The sequence below is a fragment of the Adiantum capillus-veneris genome, chromosome 21 (assembly GCF_014529385.1).
Source record: "Adiantum capillus-veneris isolate H3 chromosome 21, ASM1452938v2, whole genome shotgun sequence".
Classification (NCBI taxonomy): Eukaryota; Viridiplantae; Streptophyta; class Polypodiopsida; order Polypodiales; family Pteridaceae; genus Adiantum; species Adiantum capillus-veneris.
This window is the reverse complement of record NC_140951.1, coordinates 143,893,589-143,917,001: the sequence shown is the minus strand read 5'-3', so window position 1 is coordinate 143,917,001 and position 23,413 is coordinate 143,893,589. Positions and strand designations below refer to the sequence as shown.

General features: G+C 44.3%; 1 protein-coding gene across 5 annotated transcripts in view; it reads left to right on the top strand.

Annotated features, from left to right (window-relative positions):
• The window catches only part of LOC147431873 (protein ANTI-SILENCING 1-like), a 54,392-nt gene that overhangs the window by 21,544 nt on the left and 9,435 nt on the right, over nt 1-23,413 (top strand). For all 5 annotated transcript variants that reach the window (XM_086494343.1, XM_086494342.1, XM_086494341.1 and 2 more), the window contains 4 exons: nt 9,002-9,173; nt 9,318-10,555; nt 10,727-10,753; nt 10,827-10,919. In XM_086494343.1, coding sequence (XP_086350469.1) covers nt 9,002-9,173; nt 9,318-10,555; nt 10,727-10,753; nt 10,827-10,919 — 1,530 coding nt within the window. The remainder of the gene's footprint in view (nt 1-9,001; nt 9,174-9,317; nt 10,556-10,726; nt 10,754-10,826; nt 10,920-23,413) is intronic.

Genomic DNA, 23,413 nt, shown 5'->3' with positions numbered 1-23,413 from the left:
CCATGTCTACATTCAACATTCATTCAACATTCATTCGGATCGTAGACCATGATTTATCGGCAATGTAGCTAGCAATCTCCATCTAGGTCCAATCGGGACCTCATCGATGGAGATTAATCAGACCAAAATGCTGCAGTGTAGCTAGCAATCTCCATCTAGGTCCAATCGGGACCTCATCGATGGAGATTAATCAGACCAAAATCACATGACATTCAACATTCATTCGGATCGTAGACCATGATTTATCGGCAATGTAGCTAGCAATCTCCATCTAGGTCCAATCGGGACCTCATCGATGGAGATTAATCAGACCAAAATGCTGCAGTCATTTCGTCTGTCAGTTCGTGCACTCACAAGAAGTCAAGAACAAATGAGTATCATTATCAGGAATTCCATTTCATAAAGTCATCCAACAGAATATTGTCAACTCTCAGTATCCCTGAAGCTCAAAGAGACATCAGTGACTTTAGTATCAAAATCGAGGCATTTGTTTGCAAAGGAGCGGAGTGACTCCCCTCTTGTGCATCCCACTGCACCGGATCTCCGGCCAAGCTGAATTCTGGGTCCCGTTTGGAGTAGACTATGCTACACCAAAAGATCGAGGTAAAGTTTCACAATCCGAGGAGTATTTGCTAGGTCCTCCTCCTCCATCCACTTCGCATCAAATGCAGGAAAGTTCTTGAACTTAACCAAGAACCCGCCTTCGGACTTTACCTTTCTTCGTATCGTTATGTGCCAAAATTTGTTCAGGAACAAGGATCTCCTCGTTTTCTTCCACATCAGGCATCCCATCATCAGGCACATCACCCTTAACAGGTTTCAAGAGATTCACATGCAATGCATTGTGAATCCTCCAAGTATCTGGCAGTTTCAATCGGAAGGAGACATCATTTATCTTGTCAGTGATCTGGAAAGGTCCGTAGTATCGTATACTAAGCTTTGGAAAAAGCCTCTCCCATCCCTTTTTCTTTCGTAGGCGTGCCTTCTCAAAATGTAAGAGCACCCAATCATCCTCCTTCAATTTCAAGTCGCGATGATGGCGATCCGCTGCCTTTTTTTGTCGTTCTTGAGACTCCTGCAAAGTCTCGCGAACCTTGGCAAAAGCCGTATCCAAATCTTGCGAATATTCATCCGCTTCAAATATCTAATCTTTCGTGCTCAGGAAGGATGAAACCTTTGCAGCACTTTCAACAATCGCACATGGCGTCTTCCCCGTCGAAGAGTGTATCGTGTTATTGTAGGCAAATTCCACCAAAGGTAAGTTCTTTTCCCATTGAGTCTTCTGATCCGAGATACAAGACTTCAATAAATCTAAAATCACTGAATTGACAATCTCAGATTGCCTGTCAGTCTGCAAGTGGAACGATGACGAGAACTGCAACCGCGTGCCAATGTTCTCCCAAATTGCCTTCCAAAACAAACTCATAAATCTGGGGTCTCTGTCGGAGACAATCGTCTCAGATGTGCCATGTAATTGGAAAATCATCGTGATCATTCTGTGTAATCGGGAGATCAAAAATGAAATCCATTTCAATACTTTCCCAGGGGCGGGTGGGTATGGGTAAAGGGTGTAACAATCCCTGTGCCTTATGCCTGTCAAACTTGACCTTCTGGCATATTGCGCACAACTCTTCCACGTCCTTTTTGAGTCACGGCCAAAAGAAGTATCTCTCTACCCCTTTCATGGTGGTAGCAATGCCGCGGTGACCCGTAAAAGGTGGACAGTGGCATTCAGTCATAACCTTTTCCCTCAACGGCTGTGTAACGCACAACAGTCTTTTTCATCATGTAGCCTTCTTGAAGGGAGTATCCAGCTCCTGTCTCCCCATCCCGTATCCGTGTGAAAATATCTGCAAAATCTGTATCTGTGGCATACTGATCGACCATATTCTCGAAGCTCCTAAGATGTATCGCGGAAATAGCCAGAACCAACGGTTTCCGAGACAAAGCATCTGCCACCACATTCTTCAGTTGCTGCACATGGACAATCTGGAAGTGGAACTGTGACAAGATGTTCGCCCACCGCATCTGCTTTTCCGAAAGCTGCTTCTGTGACAAGAAGTAGCGTAAACTTTGATGGTCTGTAAAGACAGTAAAATCCGCTCCGAGTAGGTAATGCCTCCACTGAGTAAAGCATGGATAACCGCCAAAAGCTCTTTCCCATAGATCTGTGCTGTCATCTCCGGCCTAAAGAACAAACGGCTCTCGTAAGCTATGACATGGCCTTCTTGCATCAAGACCGCACCCAGACTACGACCACAAGCATCACAATATACTTCAAATGACTTCTGCAAGTCCGGCAAAGTCAAAATAGGTCCCGTAGTCAATTTCTCTTTAAATGTCCGAAAGGTAGTCACCTCTGTGGGTCCCCACGAAAAAGGTACTCCTTTCTGTGTCAAGGTATGCAAAGGGGAAGCAACCTCTGCAAACTTTCGTATGAACCGCCTGTAGCACGAACACAGTCCCAAGAAGCTTCTAACTTCATGGACATTCCTCAAATCGGGCCAATCACGGATAGTCTCTATCTTGGCCGGGTCCATTTGCACTCCTGCTGTGCTGACACTGTGTCCCAAAAAGTGTATCTCTGGTAGGAAAAATTCACTTTTCTTTGCATTAATCACTAACGTGTGATATCGTAATGCCTGAAAGACTTGAAGCAGATGATCTCTGTGTTCTGCCTCATTCTTGGAGAAAACAATGATGTCGTCAAAGAAAGTGCCAACAAATAGCCTGTACTCTCAAAAAATCCTGTCCATCATCCGGTTAAATGTCGCTGGAGCATTGGTTAAGTCAAAGGGCATCACCAAAAACTCAAATAACCCAAAAGTCGTCCGAAAAGCTGTCTTATAGACGTCTCCCGACGCAATCCTGATCTGATGATATCCACTCTTCAAGTCAATCCTGCTAAAGCACGAGGATCCCCGTAACTTGTCGAGTATATCATCGATCCTAGGAATCGGAAATCTGTTCTTGATGGTGATTTCGTTGAGAGTGCTATAATCGATGCACATTCTCCAAGATCCGTCTTTCTTCAAAACCAACAACACTGGAGAGCAATACGGTGAAGTACTAGGCTGGACAAGACCCTTTTCCAAGAGGTCTTTCACTGGGTTCATAATCTTTTCATTCTGTACTCGGCTCACATGGTAAGGTGGCCGATTCGGTGGCGTGCTTCTGGGTATCAGATCAATGGTCTGATCTTCAGGCCCTCTGAAAAGCAATCGGCATGAGTGGGAGAAAAATCTTGGCGTTCTTTTGATCAGGTCAAAACATATTCAACCTTTATCCATCGTTCAGTTCTCTCCCAAAAGAATGAGTAAGACACTGAAGTTCATCAAGTACAATCTCTAAGCCCTTCATTTATCAAAGTCGCTTTCTTGGCCCGGTAGTCAACCACGGCGTAGTTCTTGTGGTACCAAGGGATCCTGAATAGAACGTCATTCGCGTGCCCTGAACACCCCTGTCATTGCAAACGAAGTTTGCCAATGCTCGGTGTAATGGCAACATCCCATCCGGGTGCCAGTCGAACTACCTCCGCCTGTGGCGTCAGTCTATCGGGCGTAATTCCAAATCGAGCCGCCAATTCCAAGTGAAAAGAAGTTGGCCTTGGCTCCTTCAAAAGAGCTTTCTGATCCTTCACTTTGCCCCAAAAGCGGCAAAGTTTGTACTTTCATTCATTAGATTCGGTGCAGGTCCCACGCCACGTGGTATCAATTCTGCTTTTCTATCTACCTTTTCTGCCACATTCCTCAGCTTACGAACTCTCAGGCCGGTCGTCGTCTTTATCATTCTGTTCTTTCTGTGCCTTATTAGGGCACTTCGCGGAGATATGTCCCTGTTCCCCGCATCCAAAGCACTTCCCCTCTTTGATGAAGCGAGCTCTCTCCTCAGGAGTAAGCTTGGGTCGTGCATCCTTTTTCTCTGGGTTGCTCTTTTTCTTTCTACTTTCATTCCCAGAAGTCTGTTCGGCTCGTTGTGTCATGGCCTCATCTGTGGGGTAGGTCAGATTGCCAGAGTGAATGGCAAAGCCCCGCTTCGCATGACTCATCAACTCCTGAATAGGAGCTGACTTCTGTTCCAAGCAGTGATCTCGGATCTCTGTAGGTAGACCCAAGGTAAACCGCTCAATTTGTTCTCTGAACGAGATCTTCTTGAATGAAGAGGCGGGTAGAAAAGAGCTCCAGAATCTTTCACAATAAGCATTGATTGTATCTTTCTTGGTCATCCGAAGATGGTTCCAAGCAGCTCGTATATCTCATTCATATTCTTGCGTCAACCAAGAAGAAATAAAAAGCCTCTTGAATTTCAGCCATGTAACTGGCACAGTCTTGCTTAATAGAAGCGTGGACCACCAAGTGCAAGCATTCCCCTTAAAATAAGAGGCAGCTCTCCGAATCTTGGAGTGCTGTGAATAGTGTCCTCCCGCGAAAGCGATGTCAAACTGCTGTATAAAAGACAAAGCCTTTGAAGCATCTGAGTATCCTGAAAAGGTATCAAACTTGATCGAGTGGCCACCTTCCTTAAACTCTCGGACTTTCTTGCTTTTATCTTCGAGAAAGTGATACTGGTTGGCTTTGTAAAAATTCTTCTTGTTCGCATAAAAGTTTCCGTTGTCACAGTTTGAACTGTCCGTAGACGAGTCCTCTGCAGAAGTGTCACTCACTGGGCCGAGACTTAGACTTCCTTGCCTTTTTCTTGCCCTTTCCGAAGCGTTGTTTCTTGTTTCGCTTTTTGCTTTTCCTGTCTTCTTCGCTTGAGTCTGAAGAGCTAGAAGAACTGTCAGAAGAAGAAGAAGAAGAACTGGGTAGCTCTTCAAACTTGACGTGCTTCTTCAATTTCTTTGCCTTGTCAAATGTCGACCGATGACGCAAATATCCTGGGAAGTCAGTGCCTTTCTTCTGCTTTTTGCCGTGCTTTTTGCCTTTCTTTTGCACGTTGAAAAGCTGAGCAATCCGTGCATCAACCACGTTCTCCAGTTCCTTCTCCGTATATTTCTTGGAGGCAGAAGGTTTCTTGAGAGCGGGTTTCGGGAGTGGTGTTGTGGTTCTTTGCCACTCCGTCTGTACCTCTTCCAAAGAGGTCTAGTTCATATATTTTGCCATCTTCGAGTCCTTGGCAAAATTGAGCATCATCTTTGTTGCATCATCAATCAATTTTCGACGCTCCATCTCTCTTTGCTCCGCCTGAGTAGGCCGAGGTGGACCATACTCTCTGCCAGAATCTTCGTTGTGATCTCAGCTCGCATCTCCAGATGCAGAGGAGTCGACTGATCCTTGCATGAAGCCATAGGTGCCGCGGAAAAAAAATTGGGGATCGGATTTCCCATAGAAGAGAAATCGGCCGTGCTCTGATACCACTGTAACAGACTTGGACACTCCAAGTCAAGAATCAATCGCGACAGAACCAAATAACCACTTCAAAACAATTCACAGATCACAATAGATTTGCACTGGCCCGGTGGAGTTCCGTGCCTAGAGATATTGGCCCCAAAGACTGGCGCCCCTTTCGGTATTTCTTTTTATATTAATCAGTTCAAAGTACAAGAGAGTGGGTCGGGATTCACTCTCAGACTCTGCGTCCAGATGCTCTGAGAAGTGAAGTCCTCACCACTTATTTAAAGGTTACAAGGGATGCCCAAAAGCAGAGCCCCAAAAGCTTCAAAATCAGAAGCCCTGAAAGAAAAAGCTCTTTTCCCTCTCTCACAGAGAGTTTTTGAAAGCAAAAGCATTCTCTCTCTTTCTCATTAAGTAGAGAAAAAGCGAAATTTGTGTCGCTCATCATTTTCAAAAAAGAAAAAAAGATTTTTTTTTCTAGCCTCTTCGATTTCCGGAAATGAGGATTTCTGGCAGAAATTAGGGTTTGCAGGAATTTTAGGGTTTCTGCTGTCCGCCACATCATCACTTTGTGACAGTCTCCCATCTGTATCCGCTCACATATGGCATGGATTGCCCTGGGGCCTGATGCGTCACAAGAGTAGAAATGATGTCTCTCCCTGTGAAACTATCCTCAAAGGCCCCTACATCAAGGTGCAAAGATCCATTACAATTCCATGTAGCAACTTTCAGTGTGGTCCCACAGGTCTCGCGCGGTCAGGCGGGGCGCTTCGCCAAAATAACCACTCGCCCATCCCTGTAGAAGGCCACTTTCCCCTTCTCTCGAGTTGTCATTATCTCGGGCATAACTTCTTTCATATGAGCAAGCTGTGAGAGTGTGTGGTCATCTCCAAGGAATATGCCCGTTTTCTTTAGTGTAGGACGCTTCTTCAAGAAGTCCTTCTTTGCCTCCATGGATGGGAAGCGCATGATTAGAGCGCTCTCGTTTGAAGTCTCCCCATTTCCTTGTGTCTTCTTCCCTACCCTCCATGCCTTTGTATGAGCTCTAGTCTTCCTTCGCTGCTCTTCTTCTAAAGTCATGTTGATGATTGTAGGAGTGGGGATAGATGTGGTTCCTTTCCCTTTTCTTCTTAGCGACTTCTATCCATTTCTCAGCCTCATCCGCCTTCTTCTGTGTCTTCGTGATTACATCCACCCACGAATACGTCTTTGCCACATTCTGTTTTTCTTCCTCTTTGATCATCCATACCTATTCCTTGATGACCTTGATTTCCTCTATCACCGAGGGCTGGAATTCACCTTCCTCTAGTCCATCGCTTGCTCTATCAGCAAGCTCTCGCTTGAGGGCTGAGACCTCTTCTTTGAGTGCTTGTGAATCCTCTGAAGTGCTTGTATCTCTGCGTGCAAATCCTTTCTCCTTCTTCCGTTGCGTGCCTTCGTTGAGGAACATTTGAAGAAGGTTGGCCTTCTCTTTCCACCATCCTTCCATCTCTGTTTTCCATTCCTTCATCTCCCTTTCCACTTGTGTTATCCGCTTGTTTGTAAGCATGAAGGTTGCCTTTGTACGGGACTTGGAGAGAGAGAGAGAGAGAGAGAGAGAGAGAGAGTTTTAACGTCCCTATGAGAAAAATCAAGTATACATGTGTATATGTCTGTCTATCGGAAAAGACAAAATAGTTCAAGCTGATACAAAATAAAAGAAAAGGACTTCTGGTGGATGATGGGATGTATCGGGATGGGTGGAGCTCTAGTACTAGGAATGTTTGCATGTCTATATGCTCAGAGTAGTACAACCATAGAAATGCATCGATGTAGCTAGCTCCATCCTGTGCTAATGGGGGATGTAAAATGTGGTACATGGGAGGATCGGAAGCAAGGGCTGCCCTAATGAACGCAGCAAGGTGAGCCATCATTTTGGCTCGTCTCTCCTCAGCAGCTCGATGTCCTCGGGTCCGGATCTCCTTGATCTGTTTGCGGTAGAGTCTTGGGGCCTAGCATCCGGTGGCACGGGGCCTTCGTGTGGCCTGGCTCGTCTTTGAGAGAGAGAGAGAGAGAGAGAGAGAGAGAGAGAGAGAGAGAGAGAGAGAGAGAAATGAAATGATGATATATTAATGTCTACAAAAGGCCAAAATGACCTATGAGACCAACTGATTACAACGATGAGTCTAGTACCAAGTCTGGGTACAAACAAAGAAAACTACAAACAAAGAACTGATAGGAGTGCTACCGACTCCTATGGGTGGCTGGTAGGCTGAGCAATGGTATCATGCCATAAAGGTACAAAGTGGGGATAAGTGTCACCATGATACAATATAGCAGTAGCATGAAGCCTATCCTGATGGACACTCTGGGTGTCGTGCTAGAATCCTGTGGATCCTCTGCCACAGTCTCCGCCGGTGCTGCGTGGCTCCCCTCCTCAGTCGCGGTCGTCTCGATCTCCCCAACTCTATAGCTTGATCAATGAGAGTACCGCTGGTGTGTGTATGGGTGGGAACCGAGCTCTGTGATGGTGGTGTCCCCTCTGCCTCTGTGGTACTCAGACTGAAGAAATCTGAGATGCGTCTCTGGGACTGTCTTTGTCTTTGCCCACTCAATAGAGCGTCTCTATGTCTCTGTATCTCAAGTAGGAATAATCAGAGACATCTTTGATCCTGATATCTCATGACTCTATCTAACGAGTCAAAACCATCTCTGAATAAACAATGAAAGTGTCCCCGTATCTCATAGTGGACTGTGCAGCGACATATGTTGTCAAACTCTGTCTCTGGCTCTGCATGGCATAACTGACATATCCTACTGTCTGCTGGTATGCCTCTGAATCTACCTGTCTCAATCCCAAGCATAGTGGTCTCGTACGGTCCCGTACGTTTTGTACACGTACGATGATGTGCGGTACTAAACGAACTAAAAAATATTAAGATGTACAATGACGTTACGTACGTTCAAAATAAAAAAACAAAGAATTCTTACGTCTAAGGCTCAGGCCCTTGGGTTTAAACTTTACACTTAAAGAAACTTGACATTATGAGATCTTCAATGGGAGCTTGAGAGGGAGAGACCCAATGGAGAGAAGATGGAGAGGCAAGACTCTAGTCTCTAGAGCTTGTCACTTGAGAGCTAGAACATGGGAGCATTGAGCAGTGAGAGCATTGAGAGCTTGAGGGCAATGAGCATTGAGAGCTTGGAAGTGTTGGAGAACAAGATGGAGAGGCATTGCTTAAATAGGAAGAGGCTAGAGCATGAGAGAGAGAGAGAGTTGGGCTGCTCAATGTAATCCATTCACAATTGTGAATTTTGCCCCAAAAAAAACCCCAACAAAAAAAAAAAAAAAAAAAAAAAAACGTACAAAACGTACGGGACGGTACGTGACCCGCAGTACGGAACGAGACGTTCCGTACGTCGTACGAAAACTACCTTGATCCCAAGCTGGTGTGAAGATGTGCGAATCTGGCCTATGTCACATCGTAACCCATGAGATAGATGTGTGTCCATGTAGCTGGGCCGTGTGACAAATCCGTCTGTCTCTATCCATGTCCTCTTGCTATCAAGCTGAGAGAGAGAGAGAGAGAGAGAGAGAGAGAGAGAGAGAGAGAGAGAGAGAGAGAGAGAGAGAGAGAGAGATTGATTCTATGTTTCGCTGGTGCTAATGAATACGGGATTCTTTTCAGGAGGTCATTTGCGGAAAAAGCAAGGTTTTGTGCACGAGCAAGGATGTCAGAAATAAACAGCCATCAGCTAGTGACCTTAAGAAGGCAGATTTTTTCTTTTCAAAGATATATAATGTGGATCTTCAGCATTTATCGCCCGTTCAGAAAGTTGTTGATAAGCTTGGATGTGAGGGTGAGTGTGAGCAGTGTTGCTTGATAGCACTCATAGACTTAAGAGCATGCCAAGGAGTTGGTGTCTTTGATGAAAGTATCCAGGAACCCATCTTACGGTCAATCAGGTACTAAAGTGCTGGCTACTTTTCTTGCATGATTGCAGCTGTTTATAACAAAGAGGAATGGGTTACGGAAACTCTGAAGAGCAATGACGAGCAAATTGTACAATCTAAGTCACTCCAAGTTTCCAACCATGAGACTCTTTCAAAGCAAGAACCTGAATCTACACACTATTTAAAGCCTATGCTGAAGGACGTGGGAAGAGACAAGGAACAGAAGCCTAGCCGAGGGTCAGCTCTTAAACGGAAGCAGGTACTTAATGCTGAAGAGGTCGGAAATAAGAAACTGAAGGCATCTGCTTCAATAGTGCTATCAATGGCAGGAGCACTGTCAATGGAATCTCGAACGCAGGAGAAACTGAAGGCATCTGCTTCAATAGTGCTATCAATGGCAGGAGCACTGTCAATGGAATCTCGAACGCAGGAGAATGCTACCCGTTCTAACGAGGTTATAGTGAACAAAAATTTTAAGGTAGATGGGCAACAAGTACTAAGCAAGGCGCATTTACCAGCTTGCACCCCTCCTCAAACTGAAGCAAATATGAAAAAATCTTGTCAACTGGCTGATACCATCAAGGTGGATGAACAAGCAGCACAGAGCAAGTTGGATTTTCCACCTTGTGATTCTCTCCTGATCACAACAAAGTCTGTGAATGTCGAAAAATCGTCGTCATTCAAGACAATTTCAGCTGGTGAAATTACATCACTTGAAGTAGATGATGCTCTTGAACGACCTGTATCAAACTCCCAGATTTCAAGACAACCAGCTGAAATAAAAGGTCTCTCAGAAGACGATCAAATTGCAAAGGAAGCAATCCCAACCTCATCTCCAGTTCATGATGGTCTTGGGCGAGCTGTAACAGGGTCTAGCAATCCAAGACAGCTAGTTGAAACTGATAGCCTGCCAAAAGTAGACAGAAGTGCTGTAAACTTAACTAGCTTGGATTCTTCAAATAGTAAGGCAATTATTTCAGAAGTACAAAGAGATCCTCCTAAGATGGCGGACAACTCTTCTGGCTTTGTGGAGGCAGAGAAGAGTCTAGTAAAAAGGTCTATTAGCAATTTGAAAGCGAATAGAGAAGCTGAAGTAAGTGCAAAAGTGACTGCTTCTATGATCAACTCAACTCTGGAGGAAAAGAACGTTCAGGAAAAAGTCAATTTTAGTCCTCTACCAGAGTCTGGAAATTTTGTAAAGGATTCCGATTCCAAGGAAGTAAACCTTTCTGTAAACTCTGGATCACATATAGAGATGAAATCAGTTCCAACAAATGAGCTGGTGAAGGTACATTTAAGTCTTGTTTCCATAAGTCTGACATAATTGTGGGTTTTATTCTTTGTTGTTAGCTTATTTGGCTGTATCATACTTTTGTCAGGACAGTCTAATCTATGTATTATTAATGGTTGAATATGCTTCTTTGGGTAATTTTCTGATCTGTGTTTCAATTTTTGCCAGGAAAAACGGAGAATCTTCAAGGAGCTGGTAAATGATTTGTATAAGGTTCTGGTTTTTCTTTGCAAAACATGCATTGATCAATTACCTTTCCTTATTGCAGCCATGGGAGGAAAACTTACTGCAAGGTTTAAGTTTTGGAAAAGTTCTTCTACTCCAGAATCTGGATCCCTCTTTGACGTCAGCTGATGTCCGTGTAAGTTGAATAACTTGATAGATTCCCATTGGTCAAGGTTAGGTTTTTGCTCTTCTTGATAACGGACGGCGGGCAAGCCATAGCAGGGTCAAAGGAGACTACGCCTTTTCATGTAGGTACTACTGGAATTCACTTAAAGACATCTCAAGTGGCATTTTGTTCCTTGTTGCGCAAAGTGGGGGGCAAGAGAGGAATAAAGTAACGGAAGACGGACCTTGTTGTTTATCATTCTTACTTGTTGGATAGAGAAGAGTAAAAAACAATTGTGCTTGTGCACTCTGGAGTGTGCTTTAGAAAGATAGAAAGAACGTGGAGAGAAAGAGGGGACTAAAGTAATAGAAGACGGATCTTGTTGCTTTGGCTTCATTGTGCAAGTTAAACTCTCATGCTTGTGCATTGTGGGTTATGCTTTAGAAAGAAAGAAAGATATATTGAAGCCTTTCAAAGGCCAAAATGACCCATGAGATTGGAACAAAGGGAAACCGATGATGATATCTCTCATGGTAATGTGTCACAAAAAGTGAAGCATAGACCTAACTAAATCCCCAGAGAGAGGAGAAAAGAAAAATCTCCTGATAAGCTTTGAAGCTTTAGGCTGCAACTCGCAAGTCTTAGTAGTCGTCTATCCTGAACACGATATCACCATCAAGGGAAATGAGCTGAGTTAAGGTGATTATAGCACCTCAACCCAATTGATTTATGAAGTCTTCGCCAAGAGAAAGGATATGCTCCCTTGTTCCTTCCAAGGTTGCATACCATGCGCATACTGGATGATTTCTACTGTTGTGAGTTGTATGTGCTCTAAGAACGTTTCTAAACTGGCATGGTGATGAGTCATGGGGAAATCTCTTTTCAGGAAAAGAACTCAAGCAGCCCTATCCTTTGTCTTCTTGGGCCTTTAAATGACAATAATGTGCACACGACATACTATTGGCAAGAACCTATAGTGTTTTTTTGGGGGAGAAACATAAATTCGTGCCTTGTAACTTTGGTCCCTTTGCACCTCTGCTTTCTCATTCATAAAGAGCCCTGAAGTATTTGCCATTGGTGGAGTTTGCTTACAACAACACTACTCATACTTCAACAGGGAAGGCACCATTTGAGATTGTCGAGGGTGGTAAAAAGGTTCCTCCTATTTTGTGCACCAAAGAAAGATATTTCAAGTAGATCACTTTGTACAGGATGTGGAGACTACCTGTGCCAAGGTTAAGGAGGCTGTGCAAAAATCTCAACAATGGCCTTCAGATTGAAGCTACCAAATACTAAGAAGATTCACAATGCTTTCATGTGAGTTTATTGAGAACTTTCAAGGGTGAAGTGCCATAGGTTAGGAAGGCAAAGGAGCAACCAGGGTAGAAGAATCCGAGGAGATTCTTATACCTAAACATGTCCTAGCACACAAGGAAAGTGAAGGGTAAGCTGATCTGCCGATAATCGGTCAAGTTTAGGCATTATCTAGTTTTTGATGCAATGTGGATGGAGGAGTACTTGGCAGATACTCTTTAGATACTAGAGCTTTACCTCGAGCTTTTGGTTTAGGTCCGTCTATTCCAGAAGTGCACATCAAATCAGCGGGTTGAATCTGATGTGGTGCGTGCCGGACAAGAGGGGAGCCACTCCATTCCTCTGCCATAGATTGCTAACGGGCTAAGTATTTCTCTTTGAGATTTTGGGGATGCAGACAGGCTAAGTATTCTGCCGAGTGATTTTATGATATGTTCGTAAAAGCATGCCATAATTAAAGTTGGGATTGAGGTTTGGATTTCCTTAATAGCTGAATGATTCATGCACTCTTACAGTTGTGCGTGGTTTGGGTAGTATATGCATATATGCATAGAGTCATTCATTGTCTACTAAGCTATTCTTATGTTCACTATCTATTCTGATTACCCTTCTCTGTGATGCCACAATGTGATGATGTGGCAAGCATTTCAGGATACCCCTCTTTGTCAGAAACTGCACTCCGAAGGAACATGTCAAATGTCATGTAACTTCGGGCAAAAATTTTCTTGAAAGCTTGCCAAGTCCTTGGAGTGAGCGGCTTGGTAGCTATAGACATCCACCAGTGCATGACATTGTGTGTGAGAAAGCGGTGGCTCGAAAGATCTCTTATTCTTCAGAGTAGTTCCTTGTGGCATAGATTTTGTGGACTTGCTATAGAATCTCTCTCTCCCGAAAAGGGAAAAATTTTGTGTGAAATTTGGAAGCACCATGTTGCTCTGTCTGCTCTTTGGAAGGACCCCTATGCTTTCAGAAAAGCACACGATTGAAGCTCTGATACCACTGTAATGGGAGGGCACTGTGTGCCAATGGAAAAGAACAAACTGAATAGACTTTAAGCACGTCAAAACAATTGAACTAAAAGAGATACACTGCACTCGAGACATGGAGTGGTGGAGTTCCACCCCAAGAGAGCACTGGCCCAAAACTGTGGTGCCCCTTTCCATATTTCTTTTTATTGCTTCAACACGGTACAACTCTGGAAGCACTCCTCTGTACCTCCACACGGTAGTATGCCAAAGAGTGAACCTTAGCACATATTTAAAGGTCCCTTTGTCATCTAAAAGCAGTTTACATGAAAAGCTTCAAGTCCCAAAAGCATCTGGTCCAAAAGCTAGCGCTAAAAAGAAGCCAACGCAAATTGCGAAAATTCGTACATTGCCCCGTCAGCATGCACAAAACGTGGACGTCCGTAGAGTTGCCTTATCATCAGCATGTCGGCGCAATTCAAAGAGGGTCTATACAACAGCCATGTCGTCAGTTTTTACGCTAGTATCTTGTGTGTGTGTGTGTGTGCGCGGGAGCCCCGTCGGATGGGGGTCCCTTAAGTTTCTGGGGGTTTGGATTTTAATCCTAACCCTTCTTTAATACTTGGCCACTCGGCAAGGATTTGTAAGTTGGTGAGAACTTCGTCTTCTTTAGGGTTTAGGCCCCTTGGCCAGGGTCTGTTGCAATGCCACTCAACTTTCAAAGCTTCCTTCTCAGCATCCATCTTCTTGTTATTGTTGTTGTGTTACTTACCCTTCTTGTTGTTGTTGTAACTTGTTGTGTTAGGTGCAGCGGAATGATTGTTTGCGCTTTGCTCAAGATGAGTGCTCCGAATTGTGCTCAAGGTTCCTTTTAGTTCTTATGGAAGGAAGAGCCTTCCGTTCTTATTGGAAAGTGCTACGATCACAAACAAAGTGAATGGACACTGTGTGTGCAAGTGAATGAGACCGAGAGATAGAGAGAAGAGAGATACGATACCAGAGACGTTGTAAAAACCCTCCTTCGAAGGCCCCACTCTCGTCGGCGAGAGTGGTCTACTATTGATTGCACAAAGTGGTACAATGCGTATGCAAAGGACTGATGCAACTTGGGACTATGCCGACGACGACGACGACTTTAGGGCTGAAATCTGTGGTCTTCTAAATGCTGAATTTGGCAGCTGTTTCGGCGGCTGAAAATGACTGTTTTGGCTGCGTTTTCAAGGGCTGAAAATGGAGATCTTTTGCATGCTTCTAGGGCTGAATCTGCTACGGTGGGGGATGCTGAAAACGCTGCTGTACCTGCTGCATTTATGGCTGAAAACCAAAAACGTTGGGCTGCCTGCTAGCGTTGTGAAAACGCTATGCAAATATGGGATTGCTGGCGATCATGGCTGAAAATGCCAGGGCTGTGGAGGTCTTGGCTATGTCAACTGAAAACGCTAGGCTGAGTATCTGTGGCGATCAAGCAAATCTGCAAAACTTTAGGGATGGGGAAGTGCTGAGGATGTCCAAAAACGCTAGGCTATGGGAAGCTTGGCGCTTGAGGGTTCTTGCTGAGAAGAATGCCTGTTGAGCGGGAAGCTCCTGCTGCCTCTTCTGCCAGAAAGTGCTAACTTGGGTTTGCTTATATATTTTCTTAGCAAAATTGCCCTACCTACTTTTGTTGGGAAGTCACTTAAAAATAATAAGTGAAAATACAAAAAATACAAAAAATACAAAAAATTGGCTAAAATCACTGGAAAATTCCCCTAATTGATTCTAATGGATTCTGATGGGAATCCTGATGATCATGCTGTGTGCAACCAGAGGATATGCATCTACACCAAGTGACGGGGCATGCACGGTCTACGAATAGACTCACAAAAGTGCCAGATCACTTCTAATCTAGACTGACTGAACTGACTGAACCTTGATCATGGTGTAGCTTTTCCACGGACACATAGGGTTGGATGTGTCCCGTGACATCCCCTCCTTTTCAAAGTGAGGTACTGATACCGAACTGTATGGCGTCGAGGGAGATCGCCGATAGCATTCGGAATCCTGGAAGGGACTCTTCGCCGGCCCACTCTGATGTGTGGGTCGTGCGGTACTTGAACTTCATAAAGGTGTGCAACACTTGCTTCTTTGGGCCGCGCCGAAAGCGACACAAAGTCTTTTGTGGCTCCTTCCTTGCTTCAACTTCGTCTAGAGACCTGCTTCTTTCGTCTTCAAGAATCTCCATGGCTGAAAATTCCTGAAACCATTTCCAACACAAAACCATGAACATACCCATTCCATGTAAAGTGAATGAAAAAAATCTTGTCTTCTGTAAAGACTGTGTATGCAATGTAGATGAACATAGAGACGGAGTGACAAACTGTTCATCAAACACATGCAAACAATGAGATCAAATCTTTCTCTTATGATCTAGATCAATCAACTGTGGCAATTCACAATGGAAATGCCCATGCTTGGTGCTCATACTTTCATGTGCTCGTTCGGAAACTGTGTCATGCCAAGGAAGAGACATGGAATGTGACTTCCTTACATACATACTTTTCAGCTTTTCATGAACAATCCGCATATATTCGTGCTCATTCATGAGTGAAACGTGCTCAATATACAATATGTCATGCCGAGGAAAAGAGATCACATAATGATGCTGACTAAAATACAGGAAACGATCACGAATGAAACATTCGAACAATGCGTGCGTACCAATCATGCGAACACATAATACTTCCTGTGAGGGTTCGTTGGACCTAGGCTCGAGAGCCAAGATCGCTTCTTCTTGAGGGGGTTCTTTGGACCTAGGCTCGAGAGCCAAGATCGATTCTTCGTGACTGATCGAATCTACAACGAGGTTAGCTTCGCTAGAAAAAGCATCCACTAACACATCGTCCTTGTGAACAATCACATCATCTTCATGCAACTCATCATGCTTGTGAGAAATCACATCTTGATCATGCAAATTATCATGCTCGTGAGAAATCACATCTTGATCATGCAAATCATCATGCTTGTCATTGGCGTCCAAATCATCATGCTTAGCAATATCATTCAAATCATCATGCTTATCTTTGTCATCCAAATCATCATGCTTGTCATTCAAATCATCATGCAAATCATTGTGCTTATCATTGTCAATCAAAACATCATCATGCTTCACATAACCATGCAAATCCTGTGTGTCATGCTTTGGAGAAGAAGAGACTGAGAGAGTCTCCTTTTCCCGAATCTCTTGCATCTGTGCCTGAGCTTGAGAAAAGAGTCACAAGAGCTTTTCCCTTCTTGCTTTGATCTCGCGATCAAATTCTGCTTGTCTTGCTTTGTTCTCTGCTTGTCTTTCTGCGTTGGCTTCTGCGTGTCTGCGTTTCATTTCTGCTTTTCTTTCTTTGTATTCACGATCCAATTTGGCTTGTCGTTCTTTGGCTTCCAAGCGTGCTTGCTCGTGCTCACGTGCTCTGGCTGCCATTCTTGCGGCATTTCTTGCTTCGCGTTGTAAATTCTGTTCCATAAACAACAGCTCCAACTCCTCCATAGGAGTTAGTGCAATCCTTGACGTAGATGGGGAAGGGTCTGAAAAACCTCTTGGTGGGGAAAATTCTTCTTCGCCTCTCTTATGCTCATCACCTCCAAGCGAAGTATCCATTCCGCTTCGAGTGATGACCATTCTGCAATCGTGGGTTCTTGTGGTCTTGGGTTCTGAAGTTCACGAGGAACTTGGGTTCTTGAGGGTCTTGAGCTCTTAAGTTCACGAGGAACTTGGGTTCTTGAGGGTCTTGGGTTTTTGGGTTCTTGGGTTCTCGAGGATCTTGAGGTTCTTGAGGTTTTCTTTCGCTTGCAAATCGCGTTTGAGAAGGATCTTCTCTTCACCCGAGTTCTACTCCTTTCTACGGGCGCACCCCTTGGCGGCCTTGCGCTCACACCAAGGTTGCGCTCACACCAAGGTTGCTTTTTCCCACCTCACGTCGATTGGCCGGCCGCTAAGTGCACGGTCCGCTCTCAATGAGTGAAAAGAGACACAAGGGGAGGCTGGACAAGCCCTTCTTTCTTGGGATTCCTGTCACTCTTCAACAAAACACGATTAGGAATCGACACGCCCAAGCAAACTTGGGTTCGGGCGACCTCAACAAGCAAAAAAAATTCTTGTGGTTCTTTCCTTGAGTGATACAGAACACTGCCAAAGCTCTGATACCAATGTTAGGTGCAGCGGAATGATTGTTTGCGCTTTGCTCAAGATGAGTGCTCGGAACTGTGCTCAAGGTTCCTTTAAGTTCTTATGGAAGGAAGAGCCTTCCGTTCTTATTGGAAAGTGCTATGATCACAAACAAAGTGAATGGACACTGTGCGTGCAAGTGAATGAGACCGAGAGATAGAGAGAAGAGAGATACGATACCAGAGACGTTGTAAAAACCCTCCTTCGAAGGCCCCACTCTCGTCGGCGAGAGTGGTCTACTATTGATTGCACAAAGTGGTACAATGCGTATGCAAAGGACTGATGCAACTTGGGACTATGCCGACGACGACGACGACTTTAGGGCTGAAATCTGTGGTCTTCTAAATGCTGAATTTGGCAGCTGTTTCGGCGGCTGAAAATGACTGTTTTGGCTGCGTTTTCAAGGGCTGAAAATGGAGATCTTTTGCATGCTTCTAGGGCTGAATCTGCTACGGTGGGGGATGCTGAAAACGCTGCTGTACCTGCTGCATTTATGGCTGAAAACCAAAAACGTTGGGCTGCCTGCTAGCGTTGTGAAAACGCTATGCAAATATGGGATTGCTGGCGATCATGGCTGAAAATGCCAGGGCTGTGGAGGTCTTGGCTATGTCAACTGAAAACGCTAGGCTGAGTATCTGTGGCGATCAAGCAAATCTGCAAAACTTTAGGGATGGGGAAGTGCTGAGGATGTCCAAAAACGCTAGGCTATGGGAAGCTTGGCGCTTGAGGGTTCTTGCTGAGAAGAATGCCTGTTGAGCGGGAAGCTACTGCTGCCTCTTCTGCCAGAAAGTGCTAACTTGGGTTTGCTTATATATTTTCTTAGCAAAATTGCCCTACCTACTTTTGTTGGGAAGTCACTTAAAAGTAATAAGTGAAAATACAAAAAATTGGCTAAAATCACCGGAAAATTCCCCTAACTGATTCTAATGGATTCTGATGGGAATATTGATGATCATGCTGTGTGCAACCAGAGGATATGCATCTACACCAAGTGACTGGGCATGCACGGTCTACGAATAGACTCACAAAAGTGCCAGATCACTTCTAATCTAGACTGACTGAACCCTGATCATGGTGTAGCTTGTCCACGGACACATAGGGTTGGATGTGTCACGTGTCAAGCAAGTTCCATCACAAAGAAGTGCTAACAAAGATTGTTTCCGTGGCGACAAGTTACAGTTTTTCTCTGTTTTCAGCCTACGAAAGTCGTAGACAGTTTTTCTCTGTTTTCAGCCTACGAAAGTCGTAGACGGAGCTGATTTACGAGAAGGATTTCGAGAGCACACCTCTTCTCTGTGTAGGATTGGAAAAGAAGGTTCTTTGTGTAAAGATCTCTTCTGGGAAGTTGCTTATTCAAGAACCGAGTTGTGTTCCGAGTGTCGAGACTTAAAAGGTAACGTTTTCATGTTTTGATCGTTGAGTGTTTGTTTGCACGAGCACTTCCTCTTTGCGAGGGAGTAGGGCAGAGGAGGGCATGAGCCTCTACAGGAGAAAAAGTGCTATAAGGCACTAGAGCCAGATCAGCCCAAGGGTTTATTTCGTACCCAACATTTGGGAGTAGATCCACGAATCTGAGAGTGGTAAGACTCTGGAGTTGGAATCAAGGAGTTGAGATTCCCAAGGGACTTCGCGTCCAGGAAAACAGAGTTGATGTTAAGATCTCTGTTGCGCGAAGAGGACTCTGGGAATAGGGTCGGAAAAGAGTTGTAGGGATGCCATGCCCCGAGTCTAGAAGGTGAAATCCAGAGGCAAGAACCTTGGTTCTCGAGGATTCAGAATAAGCAACGGAAGTTCCTTAGAATAAGGTTTTGCCCTGAGAATAGGAAGCCGAGGCTTCCAAGTACCATGGAGTCTGATTGTAGACTTCTCCCTAGCAATAAAGATACTCTATGTAACAAACTTGGACACTCCAAGTCAAGATTCTACCGCGACTCAGTAGAGATTCACTTCAAAACAGTCCACAATTCACAGTTGATTCGACACGGCCCGGCGGAGTTCCATGCCTAGAGATATTGGCCCCTTTCGGTATTTCTTTTTGTAATCCGAGTCAAAGTACAAGAGAGTGGGAGGGTTCTCACTCTCAAACTCCGCATCCAGATGCTTTGAGTTGTGAGGGCCCTGCCCACTTATCTATAAGTTACAAGGAATGCCCAAAAGGAGAGCCCCAAAAGCAATAATCCAAAAGCTCTCAAGCTTTTCAAAATAAAGCAATTGAGTCCAAAAGCTTCTCAAAATGCCTTGTGTAGAATTCAGCAGCGTAAAAAGCAGCTTTCCGTACACAAATGCCATGTCAGCAGCTTTCGCGTTTTGCGTCGCAAAATCTGCCGCAATTCACGGAGTCTGTACTAGCCTATCGGCGCATTTGACGGGCCTGCTTTTCCGGGGGGTGTTTGTGTGGGGGTGCTCTGTTGCCCCATGTCCAGGCCATGCCATGTCACCAGTCTGTGATATACCCCCCTCTTGAAAGCATTGTAATCGCCCTCGATTACGCCTGCAAAACAGGCGGAGGCCATAAATTGTCTTAGCAGACACCGACTGTTAGTACCGACGCACTAGAAACAACACATCTAGCACATGTACCAATTGACAGTCACATCACAAGACATCACATGACAAATCACATTCAACAGTCATTCCAATCTCAGACCATGATTAGTTGGAAACGTATTTAGCAATCGCATCTAGATTCAATCGGGACCTCTTAGATGCCCAATTGACTAATCCTTATTGCAATCATGTCTATACAGATTTATCAAACTGAAATGCTGCAATCATTTTGTCTATCAGTTCATGCACTCAAACAAGTCGAGTATAAATCAATCAGTTTCATTTTCATTATCAGGAATTCCAGTTCATAAAGTCATACAACAGAATACTGTTAGCTTAGGAGTATCTTTGAAACCTAAAGGGATATCAATGACTCTGTATCAAATCAAGGTATTGGGGCAATCTGTTGACAAAGGAGTGGAGTGACTCCCCTCTTGTGCATACCCACTGCACTAGATTCGCCCATGCTGAAATCGGGGTTCATCGAAGTAGACTATGCTAAACCGAATGCTTCAAGATAAAGATTCATAATCTGAGGAGTATCTGCCAAGTCCTCCTTCATCCACTTTGCATCCAATGCGGGATAGTTCTTGAATTTAACCAAGAACCGTCTTATCGCTTTACCTTTTATCTTTCTATCTTTATGTGCCAACATCTGTTCTGGAACGAGTATCTTCTCGTTTTCTTCCACTTCGGGTTGCTCATTTGGCTCCCAATCATCAGGCACATCGCCTTTAAAAGGCTTCAGGAGACTCACATGAAAAGCATTGTGAATCCTCCAAGTATCGGGCAGCTTCAGTCTAAAGGAGACATCATTTATCTTTTCTTTTATCTAGAAAGGTCCATAGTATCTCATGCTAAGCTTTGGAAAAAGCCGCTCCTTTCCCTTTCTCTATTTCAGGTGTGCCTTCTCAAAACGTAAGAGCACCCAATCGTTCTTCTTTAATTTCAAATCGCAACGATGTCGATCTGGTGCCTTTTTGTGTCTTTCCTTGGATTTCTCTAAAGCCATCCGGACCTTGGCAAAAGTTGTGTCCAAGTCCCTCGTGTACTGGTCGGCTTCAAAAATCTTATCTTTCGTGCTTAAGAAGGGTGGAACCTTCGGAGCACCTTCAATAATCTCAAATGGTGCCTTCCCCATCGAAGAGTGAATCGTGTTATTGTAGGCAAATTCCACCAAGGGCAAATACTTCTCCCATTGAGTCTTCTAATCCGAAATGTAAGACTTCAATAAATCCAGTACAATTGAATTTGCAATTTCAGATTGCCCATCAGTCTGCGGGTGGAAAGATGATGAGAACTGCAACCGTTTGTCAATGTTCTCCCAAATAGCCTTCCAAAACAAACTCGTGAATCGGAGATCTCTGTCAGAGACTATTGTCTCAGGCATGCCATGTAATCTGAATATATGGGCAATGAACAGTCTTACTAAATGATCCGGCTTGACTGTTTTCTTCACTTGAATAAAATGAGCTTGCTTGCTAAATCTGTCTGTAACAATCCAGATACCATCGTGCCTACTCTGTGTCCTTGGGAGATCAAAAATGAAATCCATTGCAATACTTTCACAAGGGCGGGTGAGATTGGGTAAAGGCTGTAACAATCCATGTGCTCTATGCCTGTTAAACTTGACATTCAGGCATAACAAGCAACTATGTACAAAATCGTCCACGTCCTTCTTGAGTCTCAGTCAAAAGAAGTATCGCTCTACACCTTTCAAGGTGGTATCAATGCCGCGGTGACCCGTAAATGGTGGACAGTGGCATTCGGCCTTTTTCCTCAACGGCTGTGTAACGCACAACACCGTTTTCTTCATTTAGTAGCCATCTCGAATACAACCCGCTACTACTTCCCCATTCTGTATTCGACTGAAAATATTAGCAAAATCTGTATTTGTTGCATACTGATCGATCATATCCTAGAAGCTTCTATGGTGTATCGTGGAAAAGCCAGAACCAATGGCTTCCGGGACAAAGCATCTGCCACCAAGTTCTTTTGCCCCTACACATGGACAATCTGGAAGTGAAACTGTGACAAGATGTTCGCCCACCGCATGAGGTTTTCCGATAGTTGCTTGTGTGACAAGAAGTAGCATAAATTCTAGTAATCTGTAAAGACCTTAAAATCGGCTCTGAGTAGGTAATGTTGCCACTCAGTAAGAGCATGGATAACCACTAAAGCTCTTTCTCATATATCTGCGCTGTCAATTACGGCCTTGAAAACAATCGGCTCTCGTAGGCAATGACATGCCCTTCTTGCATTAAGACTGCACCCAGACTACGATGGCAAGCATCACAATATACTTCGAATGACTTCTGCAAATCCGGCAAAGTCAAAACTGGTCCTGTAGTCACTTTCTCTTTCAATGTCTGAAAGGCAGTCACCTCTGTGGGTCCCCACGAGAAAGGGACTGGAAGCAACCTCTGCAAACTTTCTAATGAGCCACCGGTAGTAAGAACATAAGCCCAAGAAGCTTCTAACTTCATGGACATTCTTCAAATCAGACCAATCACGTATAGTCTCAATCTTGGCCGGGTCCATCTGCACTCCTACTACTGAGACAATGTGTGCCAAAAAGTATATCTTTGGTACGAAAAATTCACTACTCTTTGCATTAATCACCAACTTGTGATCTTGCAATGCCTGAAAGACCTGTAGCAGATGTTCTCTATGTTCTGCCTCATCCTTAGAGAAGACAATAATGTCATCAAAGAAAGTGCCAACAAAAGATTTATACTCTTTGAAAATCTTGTCCATCATTTGGTTAAAGATCGCTGAAGCATTGGTAAAGCCAAAAGGCATCACCAAAAACTCGAATAAACCGAAGGTCGTCCGAAAAGCTGTATCTTTCGGCACGATTCGGATCTGATGATATCCGCTCTTCAAATCTATCCTGCTAAAACAAGAGGATCCCTGTAGCCGGTCTAGAATATCATCGATCCTAGGAATCGGAAATCTGTTCTTGATGCTGATTTTGTTGAGAGCTCTATAGTCAATGCACATTCTCTAAGATCCGTCTTTCTTCAAAACCAACAACACCGGAGAGCAGTAAGGGGAAGTACTCGGCTACATAAGTCCCTTTTCCAAGAGGTCTTTAACTTTGTTCATAATCTCTTCATTCTGGGCTCGGCTCACACAGTAAGGTGGCCAGTTTGGTGGTGTGCTTCCAGGTATCAAATCAATGGTATGATCCTCAAGACGAGTTGGTGGTAACTCGCCTCTGGCAGGCCCTCACAAAAGCAATCGGCATGAGTGTGAAGAAAATCTTGCGGTTCTTTATCAAGTTTAGACATATTTGTCCTATGTTCATCATTCAACTCTTTCAAAAAGATCAAGTAAACAAACAGACTGGATTTCATTAATTTTGAAACAGCCGAAGCCGATACAATAGGGACAAACTCTCCCTTAAGTTTCACATCAAGTACAATGGTTCGGCCTTTTTAGTAGTCAATATCGCTTTCTTCACCCGATAATCGGCCACCGACGTTGCTCTTATGGTA